Source organism: Benincasa hispida, chromosome 1 (assembly GCF_027475165.1).
Source record: "Benincasa hispida cultivar pf3 chromosome 1, pf3_genome.v1.1, whole genome shotgun sequence".
Lineage (NCBI taxonomy): Eukaryota > Viridiplantae > Streptophyta > Magnoliopsida > Cucurbitales > Cucurbitaceae > Benincasa > Benincasa hispida.
Window position 1 is genome coordinate 86,815,680 of NC_143478.1, and position 25,126 is coordinate 86,840,805.

At 34.6% G+C, this 25,126-nt stretch overlaps 2 protein-coding genes across 7 annotated transcripts; both read left to right on the forward strand.

Annotated features, from left to right (window-relative positions):
* The first annotated feature begins 261 nt into the window (after positions 1–261).
* IPT9 (isopentenyltransferase 9) lies at positions 262–16,328 on the forward strand. Of its 6 annotated transcripts, none has more exons than XR_005483947.2 (12): positions 262–650; positions 1,420–1,473; positions 2,152–2,194; positions 2,346–2,454; positions 2,909–3,107; positions 4,805–5,042; positions 5,249–5,343; positions 10,335–10,397; positions 13,773–13,867; positions 14,095–14,657; positions 15,714–15,853; positions 15,955–16,328. XR_005483947.2 is itself a non-coding variant. In XM_039041421.2 (12 exons), exons 1-12 carry the CDS (start codon positions 285–287, stop codon positions 16,040–16,042), a joined length of 1,566 nt encoding a protein of 521 aa, XP_038897349.2. In that variant the 5' UTR covers positions 262–284; the 3' UTR covers positions 16,043–16,328. The 6 variants fall into 6 exon arrangements, 2 of the variants coding, with proteins under 2 accessions (XP_038897349.2, XP_038897358.2); XM_039041421.2 differs by having other exon boundaries at positions 14,582–14,657; XR_005483950.2 differs by lacking the exon at positions 10,335–10,397.
* Positions 16,329–21,633: 5,305 nt separating this feature from the next.
* Positions 21,634–24,349, forward strand: MMDH1 (Lactate/malate dehydrogenase family protein). Its single transcript, XM_039022079.2, has 7 exons — positions 21,634–22,065; positions 22,419–22,592; positions 22,693–22,861; positions 23,005–23,066; positions 23,187–23,308; positions 23,648–23,765; positions 23,921–24,349. Exons 1-7 carry the CDS (start codon positions 21,808–21,810, stop codon positions 24,059–24,061), a joined length of 1,044 nt encoding a protein of 347 aa, XP_038878007.1. The 5' UTR covers positions 21,634–21,807; the 3' UTR covers positions 24,062–24,349.
* Positions 24,350–25,126: the final 777 nt, after the last annotated feature.

The following is a 25,126-nucleotide window of genomic DNA, read 5'->3' on the forward strand; positions in this document are numbered from 1 at the left end:
TAAAATATGAAGACTAAACCATTCGAATGAATATAAAAGAACTTCTTAATCTCATAAAAAAACAATAGATATCCTTCCGGATAAAAATAATTTTACATAAAACCTATATTATTTAACCTAACCCAAGTCCACTTGAAGACAGTTTAGAATAACAATCAAATAAATGAATAAGAAAAAAAACTTAAAAAGGTCCGCACAATAAGAAAATAAAAAGAAAGAAAAGGAAAGAAAATATTTAATTATTCAATAAATAAATATCTGGAAAATGAAATAAAAGAATTTGTATGAAAAAGGCATTTTTGGATGATGAACAAAAAAAACATATTAAGATATCTTGGCCGCAGGAGAGCCACTCTGGAAACTGTTCTTCGAGTTGGAGAATGTTGAACAATGGAGTCCGCAGCCTTCATACTTGTTGTTTGCGCTTTCCGTACGCGGCGGAGGGACCTCTTCTCCGATCAATTTCGTATCGGAGAATTCGCCGCCGGCTTCTTTTTGCGACCTTCTGCTCTGCTGTAGCTACTGCCAATAAGGAAAGGAAGCCGAAGGTGATTGTTATATCTGGTCCGACTGGTGCTGGGAAGAGCAGGCTTGCTATGGAGCTTGCTAAGCGTCTCAATGGTGAAATTATCAGCGCCGACTCTGTGCAGGTCAATTGACAATGTCTGTCTTTGTATGCCGCTGAGAAAATGGGAGGATAATGAAAACGAAACTGAAACTCTACTTTAATTTCAGTTATCTGCAGTTGTTGTTTTTTTTTAATAGTTGTTTGGTGTTGAGAATACCCCGTTGAGAAATTGGAGATAACTCACAATCTTTATAAGATACACAGATTACTCCTTTGTTGCCTATAGGTTTTGAGATGGATGATTATCTAATATTTGGGTTCTTCTAGTCGTGCAGTGAAGTTAATATCTTTGGCTTAAACAAATTTAATCAAATAAAGCTTTTGTTTTCAGAAGATTAATGGGATTGAAGGCTGGAACATGATTTGATACAGTGAAGGGGATATGAGGAATTTGGATGTAAACCAAATGTTAGGATGGATGATAAACCACATGTTAGGATGATAAACCGTCAGACGTATTATAATATTTTCATTTTCACGTGCACGAAACATCAATGCATGGGAATTTCAAACTTTCTAGCATCTATCCAAGCCTGAAACTACTTTGGTCCTAAGAAGCTTTTGGAAAGTAGAGTAACCAATGCCTTCTTAGCTCTAATGCTTTGAGAAAGCATGTACATTTCTTTTGGCTTTAAACATTTTTTCCTTAGCTTGTGTACTGTGTATCTAGATGAGGGGTCCATTGCTAACATGATTTTTTTTATTTAACTTGGAGTTTGAATGTTTTTCTCTTTGTAATAGTAATGAACAGTTTCTTGAATGCTCATATTATTCATTCTGACTAATTTCAGGTATACCAGGGTCTTGATATTGGATCTGCGAAGCCTTCTGCCAGGGATAGAAAGGTGTCTTATATCTTGCGTGCTCTAAAAGTTTGCTACTAATTAGTAAATGAAGCTTGAGGAATCCTCATCTGGTGCTCTATTTTAAAGATGTTTAAGAATTCTAGATTGAGAATCTGACGAGAAAGGAGAAGATAGTGTGCGAGTGACATAAAAGTATAACTTACATTAAATCAATGATGAACAATCAAATAGAAAGTCAGCTGTAATTGGAAACAGATCTTACTAGTTTTCATTTCAAGTTGGTTTATCATTTTAACATCTTTCCTACTCAAAGTAATTGGTCGGCATAAGAATATTGAGAACAAGTGATTTCATAGTCTCAAATGCCAAGTATAAAAATTAACCGTACAGTTTTGATGCTGGAGTCCTTTTAAAGGAATTGATTTGTTCCATCCATGCATGCAGATAGAGACAGATGTCCGTTTACCCACATGTTTCTGATATTGTTAAGTGCATCTTGATTCGCTTCACATGTAATCTGTCTTCTGAAGCATGCTTTACATTTTTAGGTTAAGATGAAATTACTTTTGTTATGGCCATGTGAGATCGCATATATTAACAATTAATATTGTTAAGTGACTGTTTTAACTGGTAGATATATTCTTTAAATTCCGCAGTCAAGTTGATTGAATCCACTGTTCATACTTCATTTGATCAATAATTCTTTCTTTATTTTAGGAGGTTTCTCATCATCTGCTTGACATTCTACGCCCATCTGAAGGTATGCTTTTCACTGGATCTTTCATCTGTGAATTTAACTCCAACTGATTTTCCATATTCGCTTTGTAATGATATCTAATTTAGACATTGAATGCAATCGTATATATTTCTTGTGTGCAAGAATGTTTGAACTTATTGTTAAAATTGTCCAGAATATTCTGTTGGTCGGTTTTTTGAGGATGCAAGGCAAGCGACAAGATATATCCTTGATAATGGCCGTGTTCCAATAGTTTCTGGTGGGACAGGATTGTATTTAAGATGGTGTGTACCATAATGGACTTCCTTTGGAAAATTATTTGAAGTTCTTTTTTTCTTTTTTTTCTTCCTGTTGGTAATTCTTATTTTAAATTGGATTAGCACAAAATTTCACATCCTTAATTAATGAATGGAAGTATGACTGTCAATGTTAGTGGTGCTTGTGTCATTTTCTTGCCTGTAGTGCTGACTTAATGCCATTAAAAGATAGGTCCCCCATCTGTGAAAGAACGATAGGGCATATGTTGAGAATATCTGACTAGATGAACAAAATAATGTATTCTTGACAATGTTGAGAGAGTATACGAATATCTCCTCGCAGATGTCATATGAGCTTAATGATGGTTGAATTATTTAGCAGAAGAGGTTGCTCAACTTTTTTGCGATAGAATATATCATATAGGAAGACATTTTATAAATTATCTTTTATTATGATTTATGGTTGTGGGATCAAATGAAGGTTCATGTATGGCAAACCCAATGTTCCAAAGGCCTCTCCAGACATTGCTGCCGAAGTATGTTTTGAGTTAGCAGAATTGCAGAGAAATGAAGACTGGGATGCAGCTGTGCAGTTGGTTGTTAAAGCTGGTGATCCTAGAGCGCAGCATTTAGCTACTAATGATTGGTACCGATTGCGGCGTAGCTATGAGATTATCAAGGTAATTTCTCATTCTTGCTTGTTTATTTGATACTCTCTCTCTTTCTCTCTACTTGCTTATTCTTCTATTTGCATGAATTGCGCTAGCATGTTCATTTTTATCTTGGTTTTGTTATGAACCATAAAGGTCCATTTATTCTATCAATTTCATGTTAATGAGGTCTTTGACCTTTTTGTCTATTTTTTTTTTTTAAAAAACAGAAACAAGACTTTTCATTGAAATAATGAATGAGTCTAATACTCAAAGTACATAAGAGGAAACAATAAATAAAATCTTCTAACTTGCCAATACAATGCAAGAATCATAATACAAAATATAGACTAAAGCTCTGAAGAAGTAAAAACAATTTAGTTGAACAGAAATCTCAAGGTGAATAATCATCAACATGCTTTGCTATAGAATCACTTGATAAGACTTTGACTTGAGCAGTCCTAGGCGATATGAATAAGGGAGTGTCCTGTCTTGAGAGAGAGTGCTGAATACTCTTCTTCCAAACCAATTGAACAGTGGTGTTAAGTTCTATTCTTTTGTTGCTAATCCCACAACTTTCAACCTATTATCTGGTAATGATGTAGTCTCCCCCAATGCACCATGGTTCCAAGCATCAAGGAAGAAAAAGATGTGATTTTCCGGCCAAGAGAAACGTTTTCTCTGTGAACAGTAACCTCATAAACGAATATCACCCAACAAATGTGAGGATACCTCCTGATTTACCAAATGCTTCCAAGGAGATCCTCTGAACCAACAAAGATTATTGCGAGATCCACATGCTGCTCTACTTCCTTTCTTGTGCACAGAATGTTTGACCAGTCTCCTTCATACAAAACAGACATTGCTGTTGACTAGCTCTTATAGGGTAATGTTGCTGTTGAAAGAAGAGAGTTCTATATGCACCCCCCAAATGATCGAGAGAGACTTCTTCCTCGATTGTGGCTTCTGGAGAATCTTGATCAAGATCTTTACTACTTACGCTGACATTTGTCTCATCAATTGACTCATCCTCTGAATCGTGGGTTGTTTGCTTATTGTAGTCTTGGGAGAAGGTTCCTTGGACAAAAGAAACTTTTGAACCTGGGATGTTGAACTTGGGGCGAACAATTACAGTTGTAGAATGTCTTTTCCTTGGGGGACTTTTACTTTGAGGGACCAAAGCATGAACACAAATATCCTCCAAGGAATACGGATTTGTCGAATGATATAGCAATGAATCAGCTGAGGATTTGAACTTCTGATGTTTACAAAATGTGGGTGAATCAATGTTGCTTCAAGGACTTACTATCTCAATCTATATGGAAATTTGGGTTACCGTTTATTAATAAAATTAGAAAGAAAGGAGGAAAGAAGTAACGGAAGAATACAAATATAATATATGATGGATAGTTAATTTATTTGCTTGTGGAAAGTCTGTGTTGTAAATCTTCCAATTATTCATGATTCACTTCTGTGAATGTCTACTTACAAGTACATCAAATAAACCAGTGCAGATAAAGATCTCTGACAAAAGTCCCTAGATGAAATTAAATGGTTCTGAACTGTAATGTGTACTGTTTCACTACACTTTTACTCTCTGATTTCTGGGAACTGTTTGTCCCATTCTATCTATGACCTATCAATGGTTAGATTTTATTTTTTATGTTTTTCCAATTAGAAGATAATGATATATAAATATGGTATAACTGTATATCATTCCTTTGCAGGCAAGTGGTTCACCTCCATCTGCATTTCAAGTTCCATATGACACTTTCAGACAAGAATGTGGCTCTGGTGCAGCAAGCAGCTTTCAGGATGCTGACAATTCAGTTGACCCTCATGTCGAGTCTAGCGAGGAAATTAGGTCGAAAGAGTTGGATTATGACTTCATTTGTTTCTTCCTCTCTAGTCCAAGGCTCAATTTGTATAGGTCAATTGACTTCCGCTGTGAAGATATGATTTCAGGTGGGTGTACTATTGAAGTTAAAGTAAATAAATATAACAGAATGCCTTCTGTTAAGTTGTTGCTAGTAGTTATTTCAATTGGAGGCTTGTAATATTGTGCATGACATTCTACTTGTCTGCTGGGTGACACAATCTTTCAAGGTTTACTCATCAGTAAATTTGGTCAGATTATGTTACTAAACGTGGTTACTTTTCATCTTCTGCAGGAAGTGATGGGATTTTATCTGAGGCATCATGGCTTCTTAATAGCGGCCTTCTTCCAAATTCAAATTCTGCCACTCGAGCTATTGGTTATAGACAAGTACATCCTGGACATCTTCATATTATTTCATTCTTTATATTTGAATACTGTGGGTTGAGGCTTTCAATATCAGCTGCTTACTTTGGCCTTTCTTTTGGGTTCCGCCGCTTTCTTTCCAATAGGAAAGTGACGAATGTGGCTTCTCTTCTTTCTTTGTTCAAGGGTCACTCCTTTAGGCATGGAAGAAGGGATTTGAGGGTTTGGAGCCCCAGTCCATTGGAGGGTTTTAGTTCTTTCCTTTTAGGTATGTTGATCTTTTTAGTTCTTTGGAGGATTAAGATCCCTAGAAAAGTGAGGTTATTTATTTGGCAAATTTTACATGGCCGTGCTAACACGATGGATCAACTTGTGAGGGAGTTGTCGTTGTTTGTTGGTCCTTTCTATTGTACTCTTTGTTGGAAGACAAAAGAAGATTTGGACCATATTCTCTGGCGTTGTGAGTTTTATTTGGGACTTGTACTTCCAAACATTTGGTATCTTGTATGGTCGTCAAAGGGAGACTAGTGTTTTGATCGAGGAGTTCCTCCTCAATATGCCTCGTGGGAGAAGGGTCGCTTTTAATGGCTTGTTGGGGTGTGCGATCTTAGGGGTTTCGTGGCATAAGCGGAATAGTAGGCTTTTTAGAGGAATGGAAAGTGAAAAATAGAGGATGGATCTAACACAGAATACAATGTCAAGCATGATGTCATAAACAATATGTATGACAAGTGGGCAACACGAAAGCAAACAGAAAAATAACGACACAGAGATTGGTAACCTAGTTCGGTGCAAAATCACCTATGTCCGTAGGGCTGTGTGCCTGGTGAAACGAAACTTCACTATATAAAGAGTTAGCAATTACAGTGAAAATACTTATCTAATAGACTTCTTCAGTGACTCACGTATAGCTTCTTCTTCAGTTTCAACTTAGGCTCCTACTAAGTTTGAGCTCCCCTCACTTCCACAATACTGCTTCTTCAAGCTCTGCATGAGACCCCCTCCATACAACATGCTCTCTAAGAGTAAGATCCCCTCACATTCACCATATTTAGGCTCCCTATTCACCATATTTAGGCTGCCCCTAAATATGAGTTTTCATAATCTTCAACGTGCTTAGGCTTCTCTTAAATATTATATCAAATCAAACTCCTCTCGAGTTCTACAATAGTTGCCGAACCAAAATTCGCAATGACAAATAAAAAGATTTTCAATAACAATACATGGAAGTTAAGGCTTAGACAAACCTTAAGTTCAAAACTATCCATACAGACTTTTCTAATGAGGCGGCTAACCCTAAAATTGAATAAGAGTACAATATAAATACGGCTAGTTTTGGGAATATATTTTAGGAGTGAATAAATATTCTCTGTAGGAAAATAAAAAAGGCATATATGGAAATTTGCAAATCTCGCAGACAGATATGAACAAGATATTTTGTAGAATTTGTTGTCAGATATGTAACAATGTTTATGACAATATCTTTGACATGTTGCTCGAGTTTTGCCTGTAATAAAATCAGCCAACCATACTGCAGTCTTGTGATAATATCAGCCAATCACACGATAGTAACAGAAAGGTACCCTAGTGAGGTTTGATCCTTCGTTCACCTTCATATATTTTTGTGGGTTTCAATTTCAAAGACCTTTTGTAACTATTCTATAAGCCCTATTTTACATTGGAGTCCCTTTTTGTAGAGGGAGGTCACTTTTTTGTGGGCTTGTTTTTTTCTCAATGAAAATTGTTGATTCCATTAAAAAAAAAATAATAATGTCCAGATGACAAGTATTACAAACAAAGGTATGCTCTCCTTGGTAGTTCTTGCAAAATCCTTGTCAATATGAAATAATTACAAAGGGAGAAACTAGTAAATATCTAAAGAAAGTCTAGGAAAAGCATGAAATCTAACTCGAGCACTTTCCAATATTCTTTTGCTTCCCATAAAAAGTTCAGGAATGACCAAGTACAAGCCTCATGAAAGGGCTGTGGTTGTCTGCAGCTAATTCATCCCCTAATCTTTAGCACTTTCTAATCCTGTGGCTGTGAAAATCCAAAAGAGAAAGGGAAAAAAAAAAAAAAGAAGGGAAAATCAACAAAATTTGACCGGAATTTCTTCTGAGGAGGCTTCTTAGCTATGTCACAGCCACGAAGCAGTTAGTCAGGAAGTAGTTCCCCATAGCTTATCTCGGTTTAAACATAGATAATATTAATTCATCTCTCCTTGTTGAATGGCTTTGATGGTTTCCAAGAAAAATTAACTTTCCTAGACACAAAGTTACAGCTAGTATGGCAGAAAGACTTGGCTGCATGGAGATTTACAGAAGCCATTGAAAGTCTGTCATAATTTCTTCAATGATCTTTAGAACTTATTTATTGTTTAATTTTTTATATCCTACAAGTACTTGATAAATTACAATGCTGAATTACATTGTGCAACTGTTACTGTTTATTTTACCCTTGATTTCTTTTCCTTTTCTTTTTTATTTTCCTCAAATTTTTAAAATTTTAAGTTTCACTCTTCAATATAGGCCAGATACGCAGTGATGTAGCTAAGAGAAGAATCTCTTATAGAGAAATCTCCGATAAGAAAATCGAAGTCTTTATTATGAATAAAAAATTGTCCATACAAGTAGACAACTCTCTATTTATAAAGAATTGGAAAGAAAATTAATCCTAATCCTAATTAATCAAGAAAATAATCCTAATCCTAATAAACCAAAGAAACTAATCCTAATTCTAATCAATCATGAAAACGGTTGAAAATAGAGGGGTTGTTATGTATTAGCCCTAAGGGCTTTTTAGTCTTTTTACTTTGCCATTTTTTTCCCTTTTTTGTAGTAGGGTTTTCTATAGCCTATTTATATCGTGGTTCTGTCTTGTATGATGTATGTTGAATTATAATAAAAAAAGAGCTCTTCTACCGTGGTTTTTTCTCCCTGTTCGAGGGTTTTTCATGTAAATCTCGAGTTTTCTTCTTCTTTCTTTCAATATGCTATCAGAGATGAGTGACGAAACCCTAGCCGTCGTTGACAAAAACATTGTCGAAACAGTTGACGTCGCCACCGCCATCTCTTCTGCCGCCGTTCAAGCTGCTGTCCACAGGTACCTCCAGTCGCTCCATCTCAGCCTGATGCAGAAGCTGCCATTGCACGATGGCCAGGGCATCCAAGCGGCGCTTGACACAGAGATTCCGTCCGAGCAGCGGCTGACGCAGACGAACCCACCCGAGCCGTGCTTGACGTCGTCGAACCAGCTCCAGCTGTCGAACCAAATTCAGCGACTGACAGAGGCAAACTCGATTCCCCTTCCGGTGTCGTCTGGTGCGCGGTACTCCATCATCGATCTCCCTAGCATCGGTCACCCAAGCGACGCAAGCGTTGACAGTCGAAAATTCAGTTTGAAATGGGTGAATCCTTGTTTTTCCCTGGTGGACAGCAGCCAACCCACTTCCTCAACATGCACCGGCCAACCATGGTGCTTCAGGATCGATAGGTCTGTCTCCAATGGTGGTTCAACAACAATTAATTAGCCTTCAACAACAGATTCCTGCCTTTGGAACTACCATAAACCCTCAGTTGAACCCCGTTAACTCAGATCTATCTTATGGTCTACCAATGTATTTGGAGAATCCAGTAACTGTTTTCCCTAATTTGCCTACAACAAATTTTTTATCTGGATCCATGGGAAATTCTACAGGGTTTATCACAGGGGAGAATCTGAATGACCAAAATTATTTCTCTTGGTCCCAGTCCATTAAGATGGCCCTTGAAGGATGTCACAAGTTTAGGTATATAATTGGTGAGATATCGAAACCTCAACCTGGAGATCCTCAAGAGTGCATTTGGAAGGGAGAAGACTCCTTGCTTCGCTCTTTGTTAGTTAACAACATGGAACCACAGATAGGGAAACCCTTACTGTATCTGCAACTGCTCGGGATATTTGGGATGCAGTACAAAAATTGTATTCTAAGAGGCAGAACGCGTCACGGTTGTATACCTTGCATAAACAGGTTCATGAGCGCAAACAAGGAACAGTACAGTAGACAGTATTGTTAATCATTCAAATTTATACCGGAGGCTCTGGGGAAGTCGGAATAGGAGAGCACTAAAAGTTCCTAAATAGAAGTTCCTACTACTGTTACGTGTTATTTCAACAATCTGTCTTTAATCTGGCAAGAGATGTATCTTTGTCGGGAAATTGTCTAGGATTGTCCCTGTGGTGGAGTCCAGTATTCAAAAATTGAGGAAGTTGATCGTGTTCACGACTTTCTTGCTGGTCTGAACTCCAAATTTGATACAGTTCGTAGTCGAATACTGGGATAGAGACTGGTATCTTCTCTCATGGAAGTTTATTCTGAGGTTTGTTTAGAGGAAGATTGAGTGCTATGAACAATCCTGTTGTCAATACCATTGACTTTGCTGCGGTTGGTGCAAAATCATATGGGTCTGATAGTGACAAGTGGAATGGTAAACCTTCTTCAGTATGTGAACATTGCAAGAAATCGTCACACTAAGGATTAGTACTGGAAGTTACATGGTCGACCTCCGAATGGCAGACGTCGCCCTCCGAATGATAAGTCAAATCCTGGTTGGGCACTTATGAGTGATTCTACAAATGGTGTTTCACAGTCTCAATCTTAGGTGAATAACCAGAATGATCCTGTTAATGTTGGGGTCTGTGCGATTGTCTAATTAGGTACTTCTCAATCCTTTAGTCTTCTTAGTATTGAGGGTAAGACACCATGGATATTAGATTCAGGAGCTACAGATCATTTAACTGGCTCGTCTGATAAGTATCTCTCATATTTTCCGATTGCTGGTAATGAGAAAATTCGAATTGCAGATGGATCCTTTGCTTCTGTTGCGGGAAAGGGTCATCTCTCCCCATTTAAGGGGTTGACTTTATAGAATGTGTTGCATGTCCCGGAAATATCTTACAATTTATTATCTATTAGTAAGATAACTAGAGATCTGGACTGTCGAGTTATTTTCTCACCTAATACTGTTTTATTTCAGGACTTGAACTCGGGACGACGATTGACACTGCCCAACACGATAGGGAGTCCTATTTCCTTTCTGGTGATGCTTCCTCTAGGAGTTTCTTTAGGACTAGTTTGTTGTCTTCTTGTTTTTCAACTTCCGAAAAAGATTATATGTTATGACATTTTTGTCTTGGTCATCCAAATTTTCAATATATGAAGTATTTAATTCCCCATTTATTTTATAATGTTGATGTTTCTTCCTTGTCTTGTGATGTGTGTATTCGTGCAAAACATCATCGGATTACCTTTCCATCCCTACCTTACAAACCTTCCCAGCCATTCCGTCTTGTCCATAGTGATGTTTGGGGTCCCTCAAACATCACTACTTCGTCCGAGAAACGTTGGTTTGTAACATTTATTGATGATCACACTTGTCTTACATGGGTGTTCCTTCTCACTGATAAATTAGAGGTAACATTTGTTTTCCAACAATTTTATACTACAGTAGAGACACAGTTTAACACCAAGATTGTCATTCTTTGTAGTGACAATGGCCATGAGTTCTTTAATAACACTCTTCATGATTTCTTGGCATCTGAAGGCATTGTCCACCAAAGTTTGTGTGCTCATACTCCTCAATAAAATGGGGTAGCTGAACGGAAAAATCGTTACCTCATTGAGGTTGCGCGGCGGTCCTTCATGCTTTTTGCTTCTCTTCCTTCTTATTTATGGGGAGATGTCGTTCTAACTGTAGTCAAATCGAATGCCTTCCCGGGTTCTCAAATTTCAAACACCTCTTCAATGTTTCAAAGAGTCTTATCTAACCACGCGTCTTATTCCCGATGTTCCTCTTCGAGTGTTTGGATGCACTGCCTTTGTCCATAGTCATGGTCCTCACTGCACTAAATTTGCCCCCGTGCTCAGAAATGTGTCTTTATCGAGTATCCTCTCCACCAACGAGGTTAAAGTGTTTCCATCCATCTTCACGAAATACTTTGTCTCTATGGATGTAACGTTCCTTGAGGATAAACCTTTCTTTTCTGTTAGTCCTTTTCAGGGGGAAAATACTAGTGAAGAGACTAATTGGTCCACATATTCGGTTCCTACGGACTTTCTCCCCGAACCTATCTTGGGTACAAATGACAATGTACTTCCTACTAAACAAGTGCCATAAGTAACATACTACAAGAAGAATCTTAAAAAGGAATAGTGCCTTCTGTTGCTCCACCGACTACGGTCCATGAATCGGAACCGACACCAGCTCAAGCTCAAGGTACTCCTGTTTCTGATAATATTGATGTGTGTGTGTTAAGGGTGAAGTGTGTGATGTGGTTGAGAGTGACAAAATTGATGTGATAACTCTAGAAAATGATAAAGTTGCAGGTAGTGATGAGTCATCAGGGGAAACACAGGAGGATGAATGTTTGCCCCAGGTAACTGAGGGTGACCAATGTCCTCTTACCGATGAGGGGTAAGGCAAAATAGGGGGTTATGATGCCTATCTTGATATACCCATTGCTTTGAGAAAGGAGACTAGATCATGTACTAAGTATTCCATGCATATCTTTCTATCTTACAGTAATTTGTCTTCTGAGTTCAGGTCGTTCACTACCAACCTGGACTAAGTAACAATACCAAACAATATATATATGGCCATGGAAGTTCCTGAATGGAAGGTTGCGTTATGGAAGAGATGAGAGCTTTTGAAAAGAATAATACGTGGCATTGTGTAGCTCCCCTAAAGGGCATAAAATAATTGAGTGCAAATGGGTGTTCATTGTAAAGTATAAGTCTGATGGAACTTTTGATAGGTACAAGGCCAGATTGGTTGCTAAAGGGTGTACTCAAACTTATGGAATAGACTACTTAGTTCGAGTCCTTCTCTTAGCAGTAGTTAACAAAGACTAGCCTTTCCACCAACTTGATGTGAAAAATGCGTTTCTGAATGGTGAATTAGAGGAAGAGGTTTATATGAGTCCACCCCCTGGTTTTGAAGCTCAATTTGACTATCAGGTTTGTATACTCAGGAAGTCCTTGTATGGTTTGAAACAGTCTCCAAGAGCTTGGTTTGACAGGTTCACCACTTTTGTTAAGTCCCAAGGTTTTACTCAGGGGCACTCTGATCGCACCTTGTTCACAAAGAGATCAGTATTGGGGAAAATAGTTGTTCTAAGTGTGTACGTAGATGATATTGTTTTGTCAGGAGATGATGCTGCTGAGATTACGAGGCTGAAAAAGAAAATGGCTGATGAATTTGAGATTAAGGATTTTGGAAGTTTAAGGTATTTCCTTGAAATGGAGGTAGCAAGATCAAGGGAAGGGATTTTTGTTTCTCAACGAAAATACACACTCGATTTGTTGAAGGAGACAGGAATGACTGGATGTAAACCTGTTGATACTCTTGTTGAATTTAATGCTAAGTTGGGCGATTTTGCTGACGGAGTTCTTGTTAATAAAGAGAGATACCAACGTCTAGTGGGAAAATTGATTTACTTATCTCATACTAGACCGAATATATTCTATGTTGTCAGTGTAGTTAGTCAGTTAATGCAGGCACCTTACGAGAAACATATGGAGGCTGTAAATCGGATTCTGAGATATTTGAAAACTACTCCAGGTAAAGGCCTGATGTTTAGGAAAACTGATAGGAAATGCATTGAGACTTACACAGACTCCTATTGGGCAGGTTCTGTTACAGATAGAAAATCGACTTCAGAGTACTGTATCTTTGAGTGGGGTAATCTTGTTACTTGGAGAAGTAAGAAGCAAGGTGTGGTTGCTAGAAGTAGTGCTTAAGCTGAATACAGAACTATGAGTTTGAGAATATGTGAAGAGATATGTTGAAGTTTGATCTTCATCAAGACAGTGATACTCCTACGAAGCTCTATTGTGATAACAAGGCAGCTATAAGTATAGCCAACAATCTTGTGCAACATGATAGAACAAAACATGTGGAGATCGATAGACACTTCATCAAAGAAAAACTGGACAGTGGCAGTATTTGTATTTCGTACATCCCTTCTGGTCAACAAGTTGCTGACATTCTCACTAAAGGATTACTCAGGCAAAGTTTTGATACTTGTGTTAGCAAGTTGGGTCTAATTGACATCTACACCCCAACTTGAGGGGATATGTTGAAAATAGAGGGGCTGTTATGTATTAGTCCTAAGGGTTTTTTAGTCTTTTTACTTTTCCATTTTCCCTCCTTTTTTGTATTAGGATTTTCTATAGCCTATTTATATCATGGTTCTGTCTTTTATGTTGTATGTTGAATTATAATAAAAAAGAGCTCTTCTACGGTGGTTTTTTCTCCTTGTTCGAGGGTTTTCCATGCAAATCTCGAGTTTTCTTCTTCTTTCTTTCAATATTAATTTCAATCCTAATCAATTAAGAATTTGACCGTAATAACCTAATTTACCATAATCCTACTACATCATGCAGTCACTAACCTATTGTGAATCATGAACTTCAGGCTATGGAGTATCTATTAAGGTGTAGGCAGCAAGGTGGAAGGAGTTCTCCCGGAGAGTTCTATGCCTTCCTCTCTGAATTTCAGAAAGCATCTAGGTAATTTCCACTGCGTGTGCAGGCAAAGCTATGTGTCTAATTCGTGCTAGATTTTGAGGATATTGTGCAGTGGACAATTAATCAACTGGCTCAATAGAAGTTTCAAATTGTGTTCCCAGTAAATTGTATGATTTGTCTCAGGAAAAAAAAAAAAAAGAATTGCATGATTATTTTCAAATTAAGATGCCATATAACGAGGTGGATTAGGACGCTCTTTTTGTTTTCAGAACACATGGGAGTTGGGATAAACAACCTCCTTTTTAATGCAAATACAACACCGATCAGGGGATACATTTGGATTTTTTGCCTACATTGTATCTCCGAGGTGTTAGACCTTCCAACAATAAGCTCCTGCCTACTAAATACATCTCTGGGTGTTTACACTAAAAGGTAAATTTGATTGAATGGAAGGACATAAACGGTAGAACAGAGGTTGAGACCAACAGCCAGAAAATACTTCCGGAATCCTTTTTTAACCAGATTACTCCTGGATATATGATTTCTGTTGAGAATTTTAAATGCAGTTATAAGTGGTTGATCTAAGAATGTAGTACTAGCATTAGCTTTATATTTTATGGCCTTGCCCAAAGGTTCTTGTTGATTCCTTGTGGGGGAAATACTTTGAGTGGAAAACCATGTTTATGGTGCTAAATACTCCTTATGCTTTTGCGTTTTGTTGGATTTCAAATCAGAAACTGAAAAATCACTGTGCAGAAATTTTGCAAAAAGGCAATTGACTTGGTTCCGGAATGAGCGTATATATCACTGGCTTGATGCATCCAAACCCCTGGTATGACATTTTGAGTGTTTGTTGTATATATTCTTTCCCTGTTCAAACTACGTAACTTTCCCACTATGAAAAGTAGCGCTGCCAATTTTATTCTCCACATATGTTGTGTTTTAAGAATCCCACATTGGAAAAACCAAGGAGACTCGCACTTTTTATAAGATAGATGGGTTACTCCTCTCATTGCCAATTATCTAATCTAAAAGTTGATTGTTGATGTTCTTGTTATTCACTTGATTGAATTCAGTAATCATTTCAAACTAATTCTCTAGTGGAAGGGACTTGATTTTAGTTTCTTCGTCCTGGTTAAATAATTGACTTGTAAAATGCACTCCGTATCTGATACTAATAATTGTAAATTTCTATGTACTAGTAATACTAGTACGTGTTACCTATCTTTACTATGTTCTATTTATCTCAGGAATTTTATACCTCTAAATTTCTCTAGTTCGTCTATGAACACATGAGAACTTTGAAGTTGTTGAGAAGTATCTTATAAAAAGAAAGAGAATTAGTATTTATAATCATAGCTTTTGTTGAAAAATTTTCCCTTCAGCATGGTTGTTTTTTTTTAACAATCCGTTTATGTTAATTTCAGTTTCACTGATTTACTTTAAAATTAGTGACATGCCGCTTTCTTCTTGTATGAATCTTTTTCAACATATCGTTGGAGACTTTGAGTCGTATCATCCAATAGTCAGCATGCATTCAACCCATTACCGAACCATTGATGCCTTATTTGAAGAGAATATGCATATGTAAGCAAAGCATTAATAGTTCGGTGACTCGCTTTGCAAATGAGCAAAGGAGAATGAATCTTACATGGATAATCCATTGTAATCATGTTAATGATTGAATTGTAAGGACAGTCCATTATAACAATGCATCAAGAGTGGTTTAAGTTACGAACATGGACCTTTTGGTCGAGGGTGCACATTTTATGTCAGTTGAGTTGTGCTCATATTGGTGTTTAAATTACTATACTTACATGTTTATAATTACTATGTATAATGATATTGTCAACTTGTGTTGATCAATGTGTGACAAAAATATGTGCAGGAAAATGCACTCAACTTTCTTTACGACGCTTACCACAGTGAAAGTGAAAATATCTCTGTTCCAGATTCACTTGGAATGAAGAAAGATCTTTCCAGTCATCGAGAAGTATCTGAGCTGAAGGCTTATCGAACAAAAAATAGGTACTACTTACAGTAAATTATTTTGATCATTACTATCAAATCATGAAATGAGCTAATAATAGCTTCTTCAACACTCACCAACCCCAAACCCCAATTCACAGGTATTTTGTTAGACGTGAAGATTGTTTTGATGTTTTGGATTGGATAGGGAGAACTCAAAGGGTTTACCAAGATTTCCCCATAGCTTGAGTGAGTTCCATATCGACCCCCTTTTTATTTTGTGTGGGAATCATCATACTTTCCAAAAATCCTTTGTAGGTCATTCACTTTATTCCTTTAGAATATATATCATATCATTCTTCAGCTTGTTTGGGTTAAAAGCTATGAGAGTTGTGCATTAGTTTAGCATAAAATGAAGGCTATTATACTTCCAAATGCCAGAAATTTGATGATACTGCTTGTGCAATAGTTTAGCACTTGCAGTTACAGAACTCTGGAAAGCTGAGTTCATAAAATGACCAATCAATTTTTAAAAGTGGTCGGTCTGCCTTATTTTTGGAGTTGGTCTAATTTATTTTCAGGTATTTATATATTGTTTTAGTGTAGATTCATTGGTGCTGTTAATTTCATTCCGTTTACAAATGACGTAGTTTTTTTTTTTTCTTTTTTTTTTTTTAAAAAATAAAATAAAATGGAAACATATTTTTCATTGATATAATATAACAAAAAGAGACTAATGCTCAATGTATAAAAAGACATACATAGAGATCAAAGAGATCAACACGATCTTACAAAACATAACAAAAGATGCATAAGATCATCTTAACTAGGTTGACACAATCTTAGTGTCATCCTCAAATCCTAAATCTCTAACGATATTTTTAATCAAAATATAAAGATCTCACAGTAATATATCATAAGACCTAATACATCAAAAATACTAAACTGAAGAGATAAATGCGTTTCAATTGAGATATATATCTTAAGAGAAAAAAGAACGTAGATTGTGAATTTCATGAAGATGCGATCCGACGAGTCAATGACTTTGTTGTGAAAGGACATAGTTTTTGTAATTTGAACCTATGAAACAATCTATCTATCTATTATTATTATTATTTAATTTTTGGGGTTAGATGTTGATTGAGACTGCCTATGAATAAATAGGAATATTGTATAAAGTGCTAAGGTAATCTAGCAGATTAAAGTTGCACACATTCCTATAAAAAGATGACAAGTTGGCCTCATGGAAAGGTATACCACGGCCAAAGGGCATCTTTCCATGCTGATAAAGAGCAAGAAAAAAAAAATGGTCCAAAATATTTTTCATCAATAATTTTATTTTGCCTACCATGACTATAAATTTATTTTGCATTTTCATGTGCTTGGGTTGACTTTTTACTCTGAAAGTTCTATCATTCCTGATTGATTGTTAATTCAAATTAATAAATAAATAAAAGATTGTTAGAGTTTTTTTTTTTTGTTAAAATGCATTTAAGTCCTTGAATTATTGTTGAACTTTAGTTATAATAATTTAATCTTGCATAAGTTTATAACAATTTAGTTCTTGAATTTTAACATATAACAATTAAGTTATGCACTTTAAAACTTGTAACAATTTTAACTATATCATAGAAAATTTATTAAAATTGCCTTTTTTAAAAAAATTATTATGTAACAACTTTGTAATCTACAGTTACATCTAATCTCTAATAAAAATCTATTAATCTACTTATAAGAAATTTCAAATCTTAGTTGAAAAGGATCAGATGTACTAAATTGTCATATAATCAAGAAATTTGTGGTGTAAATTCTTACAAAATTAAAAGTACAAATATCAAATTATTACAAAATAAAATTGAGTTGATATTCGATTTTAGTTTATGTATGTTCAATAGGTTTTGAATTTAATTCCTACTTTTATTTATTGTTGATTATCTTTTCGAAATATTTTTATCATCTATGAACCCATTCACTGACTAACTGTTCATTTAGTAATACTTATACTAAAATGATATTTTGATCTATGTTTAAAGTACTGAATATTAATAATAAGTGTTTGGAAAAAAAAGTCAATTTTAACTCTAAATTTTTAATTTCATTAAATGACACTTCAAATTGGTAAGTGTTGCAATCTCAACCCTAAACTTTAAAAAGTGTCGCAATTTTAACCATTTAATAAATTGTTACTCCAAATATAGTTTTTTTTTTAAAAAAAAAGAAAAAAAAACTTCTCTTATATGTTTAGTGAATTATAAAATGTGTATACAGAAAAAATGGTATTAGAGCTTGCTTTCAATTCAAATGTATGAATTTTTGCAAAGTTATTTAGTCATTAATTTAATAGGTGTGTTTATCAAATTTATTTTTGTACCCAACTTTATTTTCTTGGAACCAATTATTTCTGTTAAAAAGTAGTAGGAAAATTAGCACAAATTGAATCGAGTGTAAAAATTGCTACATTTGTTTAAGTTAGGGATCAATTTGATGATATTGAAAGTTTAAAATCTAAATTTATACAAGTTGACAAGCTTAAGGGCAAAATTGAGCGACTCGAGGTGAAAATGGAAACTTAATAACCTTGAAAGTTTATATAAATATTTTGTCACAGAGAAAAAACAAAAAATAAAAACACACTTGGCCTAACCACAAATTATCTCGTCATTTCTCAAATTAATGAAGAAATCACAAAGTTTGAATATTTAGACCCATATGGTAATTTTTATTATTATTATTTTTTTAATGAAAATTAAACCTATGGATACAACTTTCACCTCCAAATTTCTTTATTTGTTATCTACCTTTCACCAATAGTTTAAAAAACAAGTCAAAATTTAAGAATTAAAAAAATAGTTTTCAAAAAATTATTTTGATTTTAGGAATTTGGGTAAGAATTTAACTATTGTATTTGACTAAAATATGAATAAATGTGAATAATATAGGTTTAATTTTAAAAAACAAAAACAAAAAATAAAATAATTATCGGACTTTAATCCCTCAAGTTTGAAAAATTCACCCTATAAAGTTTGGTAGAATAAATAACGCAAAGGCGTTCTTTTATGTTTTGTTTTTTTTTTGTTTTGTTTTTTTTTGTTTATTATTATTTATTATTATTTTATGATGATACTTCCAATGGCTCGAATCTTTGGTTGGATGAAATAGATAGGCAGCCGGACTTGCACTCTTTTCTTTTAGGTAATTAAAATTTTCGTTTCAATTTTTTATTTTCTTAAAAGGGGGTTTGTTTTTGTTTTTCAAAAAAAAAAAACTTTCTGCAATTTCAATGTATTGGATGTTTTTTTAGTTGGGTTTCGAACATTTTGATGTTGTGCTTAGTTGCTTTTATACCCATATTTGATTCAGCTAAGGTAAAGAGAAAATTCTAGAGAGATAAATGGAAGCGGATATATTAGGGTTACAATCACAATCATAAAGGAATTAAAAATGATCTTAAATACTAAGCTTAGACCCAGAGGACTTTTATATAAGGAAATAGATGGACACTAATCAACATAATACAAAATGTAACTACATCAATATTTAATACTCTAACAGTCTTGTCATAGTGGTAGAGCACTCTAATAGTCTTATCATAGTGATAGAGTGTCCCTAGCTCCCTCTCGTATGAGGTTTGCACTCTCTCCACTGTGGAAATATAAGTGACGGTTAGGGTGAGCCGATAGAGGTGTACATGGAGTTGAGGGTGTTTTTATTGGGTTGGTTAGGTTGACAATTTAAAGGATTAGACAATTTAAATGACCCAAATAAAGTTTCAAACCCAATAACTAAAATCTCATAAAATTCAAATATTAAACACCAAATATCTATGATATTTATTGCAAATTTCAAACAAAAACAAATATCATAACAATTTTAAAAATTCACAAATTAATCAATAGAAAGTAAATAAAGAGAAATATATGTATGTATGTAAGTATGTACGTATGTATGTATTATTAATATATATAAAATTCGAGTTGGGTTGGGTCAACTAACTTTTTTAGCCCATCCATGACCCAACCCAATCCAACAAAAATAGAAAAAATTTAACCAAACTCAACCCTTACATTTTGGGTTGGATAGTCCGGATTATTTAAATTATTTGAACATCGCTAGCCGATAATGACTTAGAAAAGTTTTAATTAAATAGTTAAAATTTTGACTATTTTTTTATATGATTAATTGCCCATAAAATAATTTGAAGTTAAACAAAAATTACTCAAATTTAACCGTAGAAGACATATCAAATTATTTACATATAATCCAAATTTAAATATTAAATTCAAATATATTCATTAATTTGGTCATTAAACAATAAAATCTGAAATTTAAATTTAAATAATAATAATAATATTACAATAATTAGTGTATTTTTTTTTAAAAAAAAGATAATGGAGGAAGACGAAACCAGAAATGGAAAATGTATTCTCGTTCCCGTTTAGCTCACAGAGAAGGGAATCCTCATGGAAAAATGAGTATCTCTACTCCTCACCCTATACTTTGCAGTTTGCACTCTAATAAGCCCTCATCTTTTAGTGAAAAGGAAGTTAAAATACTATTTTAGGTTCTTATATTTCGAGATTTGTTCAATTTTCATCAATATACTTTCAAATATTCAATTTTAGTCATTAATTTTAAATAAATCTTAAGTTTAGTCGATTAAAGTTAATTTTTTTTTTTTATCGAATTTGGCTAAACAATAATACAAATTTAATACAAGAAAAATATGATATGTGAATATGTTTTCAAAATTTAGGGTGAAAATATAATATATAACAAATAGTTTTTGAAAAAATCTACAATAAAAAAGTATAAAGACTCAATTTAAAATTTATCGAAGGTACAAAACTAAAATTGAACATTTGAAAATAGACTGAAATTGAATAAATTTTATAGTATAGAGATTAAAAATGATATTTTAAACTAAAAAACCTACCAACTTTCGAAGATTTGTCAACAATCTAAAAACTAAAATTATTGATTCCAATTGTAATATTCGAAACCAAGGTTGCATAATACAATTAAAAAAAGGACCTTATTACTAAATCTAAATCCACCGTTGCATATATATGAGTGCTTTAATACTAGATCTTCTTTTCTTTGATTTTATTTTTTTGAAAAATTATTTTAAATAATAAAACTGCTAAAAATATTTACAACTAAAATATCATAGTCTTGTTATTAGTAATAAATATATTTGGTTTATTTTTCTATATTTAAAAATGATATTTTTTCTTACTTATTTATTGACTTTGAACAAATTGTATATTTAAATTTGAGAATATCTTAATTTTATTGTCAGGATTCCATTTGATATCAAAAGTTCAGGATAAATAACGATTATGAAGAAAAATGGATTTAGAAAATAAAAAAAAAACAATATCGATATTTTCTTTTCATACCCTTTCACATCTTACTTTCTTTTAATACTCTTTCAAAATTTGAAACGATAATTTTATTTTCTTCAATAAAATAAGTACATTTAAAATGATTTGAATCTCTAACATAAAATAATAAAATACATGTTAATTATCTTAAGTCATATTCATTATTCATTATATATTAATTGTATGGTGTTTAGTGTATTGTTTTTAAACACGACAGTGTTACTTATTTTTTCTTTCATTCTTAATTATTTTTAAGAAAAATTACAATCTCAATAATTTTTAATTTTACCCTTAGATTTGCATTTTTTTAAAAAGAGACACTTAAATTTGGATTTAGTTCCATTTTGGTCCCTCCTAGATTTTTTCCATGTTGCACAGCTTTAAAAAAAAAAAAAAATATCCATTTTTAAATTTTAGATCACCAAACAAAAAAGATTCAAGATCCGAAAATAGATCAAAATGAAAAATGAAAAAAAAAGAAAATTACCATCGAACCCCTCCGGGTTGAGAATAAAACAAGGCCACATAGCTACGATCTGAAGAAGAACCCTTCATTTCCGCAAAACCCTTTCTTCTTATTCTTCTCTCTCTTGGTTTCTCGGCTACGTCGCTCTTCTTCTTCGTGGAACAATGAAGGCCTCAATTCTCAGATCTGTTCGTTCCGCCGTTTCAAGATCATCGTCGTCGAACCATCTCTTGAGCCGTAGCTTTGCCACCGAATCGGTGCCGGAAAGGAAAGTTGCCGTCCTCGGTGCCGCCGGTGGGATTGGACAACCATTGGCGCTTCTCATGAAGCTTAACCCACTTGTCTCTAAGCTCGCCCTCTACGATATTGCCGGTACCCCTGGTGTTGCTGCCGATGTCGGCCATGTTAACACTAGATCCGAGGTAAATATCGTCATTTTTTCACATTTTTTCTTACACGGTTATGGGCAATTTTCTTCTGATTTGTGGGTGCCACTGTTAGAAATGCAATCGATCTGGTTTTCGTTCGGTTGATTCCAATTTGTGTGCTATTTTGTCTTCGGATGTGTATGTCTTGTTTTCTGCTCCAAAATTTAAGTCAAATTGTCTAGTGATTCGTGAAACTCGCGTGTCTACATGTTTTTGGAGCTACGTCGTGTTCATCGATTTGGGCTAATTTAATCATTTCATGGTTTTTTTTTGTTTGTTGCATTCTCTGTAATTTTGTTAGATTAGGGTTCATTGCATGCTTATTCTTATTTTTTTGTGACTTGTAGGTTGCTGGGTACGCGGGTGAGGAGCAACTCGGCAAAGCTTTGGAGGGATCTGATGTTGTCATCATTCCTGCTGGTGTTCCAAGAAAGCCGGGCATGACCCGTGATGATCTCTTCAACATTAATGCTGGCATTGTTAAATCACTTTGCACCGCCATTGCTAAGTACTGCCCCAATGTCTGTACCCACCTCTCTCGTACTGAGATGCATTTTTTTAAATAAAATAAAATAAAATTGTTATCTGGGTTGATTTTGTAATCAAAATACGGTTTTGCAGGCACTTGTTAACATGATCAGTAACCCCGTCAACTCAACTGTCCCAATTGCTGCTGAGGTTTTCAAGAAAGCTGGTACCTATGATGAGAAGAAGTTGTTTGGGGTTACTACACTCGATGTTGTCAGAGCTAAGACCTTCTACGCTGGGAAAGCAAATGCTCCAGTAGCTGGTATGATTCCATACGAAAATTTCGTTCTTGAAATTTCTCTGTAATTTTCTATTTACAGTGATGAAAAGAAGCTCGCTAATTACTTTTGTGCACGTTGGAGAAATGTCAAACTTCATTGCCTGACCATTGTAATACTGTTACAGAGGTTAATGTGCCTGTTATTGGTGGCCATGCTGGCATTACCATTCTTCCACTATTTTCTCAGGTACTTTCTTTTGTTCTAATTCGGCTCTGTTCTACAATTTTACTAGACATATAGTGAGTGCATCGGATACTTTGAATTAGAGGTGTTGTTGATTTTGTAAGGTGTATCTGATTGGCACAGGCTACCCCCAAAGCTAATTTGTCAGATGAAACTATTGTGGCTCTAACTAAGCGAACACAAGACGGAGGAACAGAAGTTGTGGAAGCAAAGGCAGGAAAGGGCTCTGCTACATTATCGATGGCGTAAGACATTTTTTCTCTCTTGTTGCTGGATTATTTATCAAATGTTTAATTCCTCAACTTCTATAGCGGAGGCTTTTGAGCTGTGTTGTTATCATCAGGCATGACATGAGTAATACTCGGTGAAAAATGCTGTTCTTTGAGTTCTATTCACTTGCATTAGGAACTCAATTCTTTGCTTCTCCATAATTCTCTGCGATTACATGTTATTTTTTGTTTCTCAAACCTCCTTTGATCTTTTGCATTTGGGTGTGGAAGTTGATCAGTTTATCTTTCATCATTCTCTGGTCTTATTTTCCTTGCCATGTGAGTATAATTTTAACGTTTTACTGTTTCTGGCAGCTATGCTGGAGCCCTTTTCGCCGATGCCTGTCTTAAGGGACTGAATGGGGTTCCAGATGTTGTGGAATGTTCGTTTGTGCAATCAACTATTACTGAACTTCCATTCTTTGCTTCAAAGGTAACGGTTGTGTTCTCTTTGGACCACCTTTTCTTTCTACTGCATTGTTTGAGTAGAAACTTGAAACATCTGAAGCTGAACTGTTGGTTTATCTTTATCGTTGAAATTCTCATACAGCGTGAATTGTTGTTCACTTTGATTTTCCTTTATAACAGGTGAAGCTTGGAAAGAATGGAGTAGAGTCTGTTTTGGATTTGGGTCCTCTCTCTGACTTCGAGAAAGAAGGTTTGGAAAAGCTCAAGCCCGAGCTCAAAGCTTCTATTGAGAAGGGAATCCAGTTCGCAAACGCAAATTAGAAGATGTTTGTATTATTTACAGTCGGGACAGGTATCGCTGCTGCCCGCATTACCATAAAACTCGATCCATTTTTGCTTTTCCCAACCCAATTGTAACTGATGATGCTGCTTACGAGCAACCGGCTTTACTGTTTTTATTAGAGTAGATCATTTTCTCCCATATAAAGTTCATCAATAATTTCCCCATGCATGTTTTTGAGGGATTTGTGGTTGGTTAGCTTTGTATCTCTGATACTTCAATAGAATCTTCAATCTTTAATATCGAGAATCGTCCGACCATTTGGACTATCACAGTGCTTGATTGTGATAGGTTGTGGAGTTGATTTATAAGTCTATAGGGTTGTTTTTTGGGTTTTTGACTTTTTAAAAACATTTTCATGCGAAGAAAAAGTGTCCTCAACTTAGAAAGTCATTATAAGATTTTCATGCGAACATACCAAATTAAGTGTTTATATATCAATTTGCATAGAAAAATATCTTCAATAATTCCATACTTCAAGTAGGGAGACAAATAGGACACAGCTAATACACAAAAAACAATATATGTAGAGGGAGAAAATAGATGGCTATGCATTCAGTTTAATTCAGAAGGGGTTTTAGTTCATGTTTTGTGAGCCCGAGTTTATTGAGAATTTGCAATTATATTTGCAGTGGATTGTGTTGTAATTTACAAACATTGATTTAGGATCTTAAAAAATTATTTTTTAAAATGATTTATTTGTTAAATTAACCTTTAAAAAATGTGTAAAAACTATTTTTTAAAATGACTTATTTGTTAAATTAACCTTTAAAAAATGCATTCCACACACTTTAATGTATATTAAAGAGTTTAAATAAAAATGATTTGAAAGATATTTTTCTCTCTTTTGAAATAGCTTCAAAGACTTGTGGACTCTTATTTGGCGCATTGGTATATTATAAAATTCGATTTATGTGGTTGGTTGGTAGGGCAAGCCAATTCTCTTAAGCCTTACCCCACATGTATAGTTTAGCATTTATGAAATTTTGTTAAGTTTATTTATCCGAAAAAAAAGTCTTTTGTTAAGTTTACTTAGTGGGGATTTT